General features: G+C 38.4%; 1 protein-coding gene across 13 annotated transcripts in view; it reads left to right on the top strand.

Annotated features, from left to right (window-relative positions):
- unc-104 (kinesin family member unc-104) overlaps positions 1 to 2,500 on the top strand; it is a 179,603-nt gene that overhangs the window by 156,473 nt on the left and 20,630 nt on the right. For 10 of the 13 annotated variants that reach the window (XM_070135928.1, XM_070135930.1, XM_070135938.1 and 7 more), the window contains 5 exons: positions 778 to 915; positions 1,109 to 1,227; positions 1,419 to 1,637; positions 1,915 to 2,092; positions 2,351 to 2,441. In XM_070135928.1, the coding sequence (XP_069992029.1) occupies positions 778 to 915; positions 1,109 to 1,227; positions 1,419 to 1,637; positions 1,915 to 2,092; positions 2,351 to 2,441 (745 nt within the window). The remainder of the gene's footprint in view (positions 1 to 777; positions 916 to 1,108; positions 1,228 to 1,418; positions 1,638 to 1,914; positions 2,093 to 2,350; positions 2,442 to 2,500) is intronic. The other 3 variants (XM_070135935.1, XM_070135931.1, XM_070135929.1) reach the window with 2 other exon arrangements.

Raw genomic sequence — 2,500 nt, 5'->3', positions numbered from 1 at the left:
CTCTCTCTCTCTCTCTCTCTCTCTCTCTCTCTCTCTCTCTCTCTCTCTCTCTCTCTCTCTCTCTCTCTCTCTCTCTCTCTCTCTCTCTCTCTCTCTCTCTCTCTCTCTCTCTCTCTCTCTCTCTCTCTCTCTCTCTCTCTCTCTCTCTCTCTCTCTCTCTCTCTCTCTCTCTCTCTCTCTCTCTCTCTCTCTCTCTCTCTCTCTCTCTCTCTCTCTCTCTCTCTCTCTCTCTCTCTCTCTCTCTCTCTCTCTCTCTCTCTCTCTCTCTCTCTCTCTCTCTCTCTCTCTCTCTCTCTCTCTTTCTCTCTTTCTCTCTCTCTCTCTCTCTCTCTCTCTCACTCACTCACTCACTCACTCACTCACTCACTCACTCACTCACTCACTCACTCACTCTTTCTATTTCTCTTTCTCCTTCTTCTATCTTTCTTAGACATTGTGAAAAGAAATGTATGTTTGAGTATATGATGATGTTTCTTTACGAAAGTTGATGCATGGAGTTGCATGCCAGCATGGTTTAGAGTTGGAGCAGATGCTGTGTTGAGAGGTCTTATTTTTAGATTTTAAGGTGCTCTTTTTTCTTGAATATCAGCATTCTTGTTTATTCATTGTCATAATGGGTATTTGCTTGTGACTAAAATCTCAAGAACGAAGTATCCTTTAGTGTGTTTATATTTTCTTTCAAATCACTTAAAGCAATATTTCTTATTGAAACACTTGAATGACAGCCATATGTGCTATTCAGCTGTGCCTCAGTAATGGTATCCTTTTTCCTTGCAGACAACGGCTGGAATTGATGAGAGAGATGTATCACAATGAAGCAGAACTTTCACCTACCTCACCAGACTACAACATTGAAAATCTAACTGGAGGAGACCCATTCTATGACCGCTTCCCTTGGTTCAGGCTTGTGGGCAGGTGAGAAAAACTCATTCTATTTCAGCAGGTTTTGCATCTTATAAATCAGAAATAACTACAGTTTGACCTACTTCAGGAATTTCTTGTTTCTTACAAATCAGAAATGATATTTACTTTACCTACTTGAGTAATTAAACTTTCAGAAATATTCTCTACAGCTTAAAAATCTCCTAATGGTTTTACTTTTTTACAGGGGTTTCCTGTATTTGAGTAACCTCCTGTACCCTGTGCCACTGGTACATCGCGTTGCTATTGTTAATGAACGAGGTGATGTTAAGGGATATTTGAAGGTTGCTGTGCAAGCAGTTGTAGGTAAGTATTTACTCAATGCTTTAGTTACGGAGATGAAGTCACCATATATGTACAGCTAAATAGGTGTTAGAGACAGCTCTTTTTATTTTTGAATAGTTTTTTAGCAGTTTTTAAATCTGTGCATGTGTATCCCAGTGTGTGTGTATGTGTGCTCATTTTAGTATATATATTTTTTTCCCTTTTTTCTCCTGTTGACCCCACAGCTGAAGAAGATGCTGTGGAAACGACACAACCAGCGGGGGTGCGGCAAAGTGCTCGCATATCTTTCAATGACGGATCATTCAAGAGACCGCGAACAAAACGGGGTTCCCTCTCAGCTCAGGTACTCGAGAAAAATACAGCTGCAGCAGCTGAGGAAGAACGCATAGTTGAGGGTCAGGTTGCTCCGGGAGACACCATAAAGATCGAAGGTTAGTGGAAGCTTCCAAAGAAGGCACATGTCAGGTTTGGAATAAGTCAAATTAAATATCCATAAACAGTAATGTAAATAAAGCTCAATTATAGATATTGATAAAAGTTTAGGTCATATACAAGCATATAGATAACATTTGTGCTTCACAATTATAGGTATCATTTGAAGAGAAACATATATTAAGACTTGTAATTAGTATATAAGTGTCATCATACATAAATTCAGGAAAGTTAGCTGAACATAGTTAATTGTTGACAAATCCTACATCATCATAGATGAAGTGTGTGAAGTAGACAGTGGTAGGGGCGACAGCAGTGTCAGTTCCTGTGAAAGCTTAAAAGATGAAGACCTTCCACCTCACCTGCGCATTGGCCAAGAGTTTACTTTCCGTGTGACTGTGCTTCAAGCCTTTGACGTGTCAACAGAGTATGCAGATATTTTCTGCCAGTTCAAGTGAGTATTATCTTAAGTGGCTTGTAATTTTTTGTTTCATTTCATTATGAAATTATTTACAATACTTTTCCATATTTTTAAATTATTTGAGAGAAGAATGGTTATGTGCAAATATGTATATGAATATACTGCAGTTTAGATGTATCCTTACTGAACTATGGTCTTTCCTTTTTTTTTATTGTAAGTACAAAATAATTTACAAACTATGGTGTTCACCAAAGTAGGAAATTCTTGACAGTGTGATTTTTCTTCCAACAGCTTTTTGCACCGCCATGATGAGGCCTTCTCTACAGAGCCCATCAAGAACACTGGTAAAGGACCTCCACTCGGATTTTATCATGTGCAGAATGTAAGTACTTGGTTTGTGGAGATTTAAGTAAAAAATATAGGGAATATATATTTATTGCA

The sequence above is a fragment of the Penaeus vannamei genome, chromosome 21, assembly GCF_042767895.1.
Source record: "Penaeus vannamei isolate JL-2024 chromosome 21, ASM4276789v1, whole genome shotgun sequence".
In the NCBI taxonomy this organism is placed as follows: domain Eukaryota; kingdom Metazoa; phylum Arthropoda; class Malacostraca; order Decapoda; family Penaeidae; genus Penaeus; species Penaeus vannamei.
This window is presented reverse-complemented; position numbering and strand designations above follow the sequence as displayed.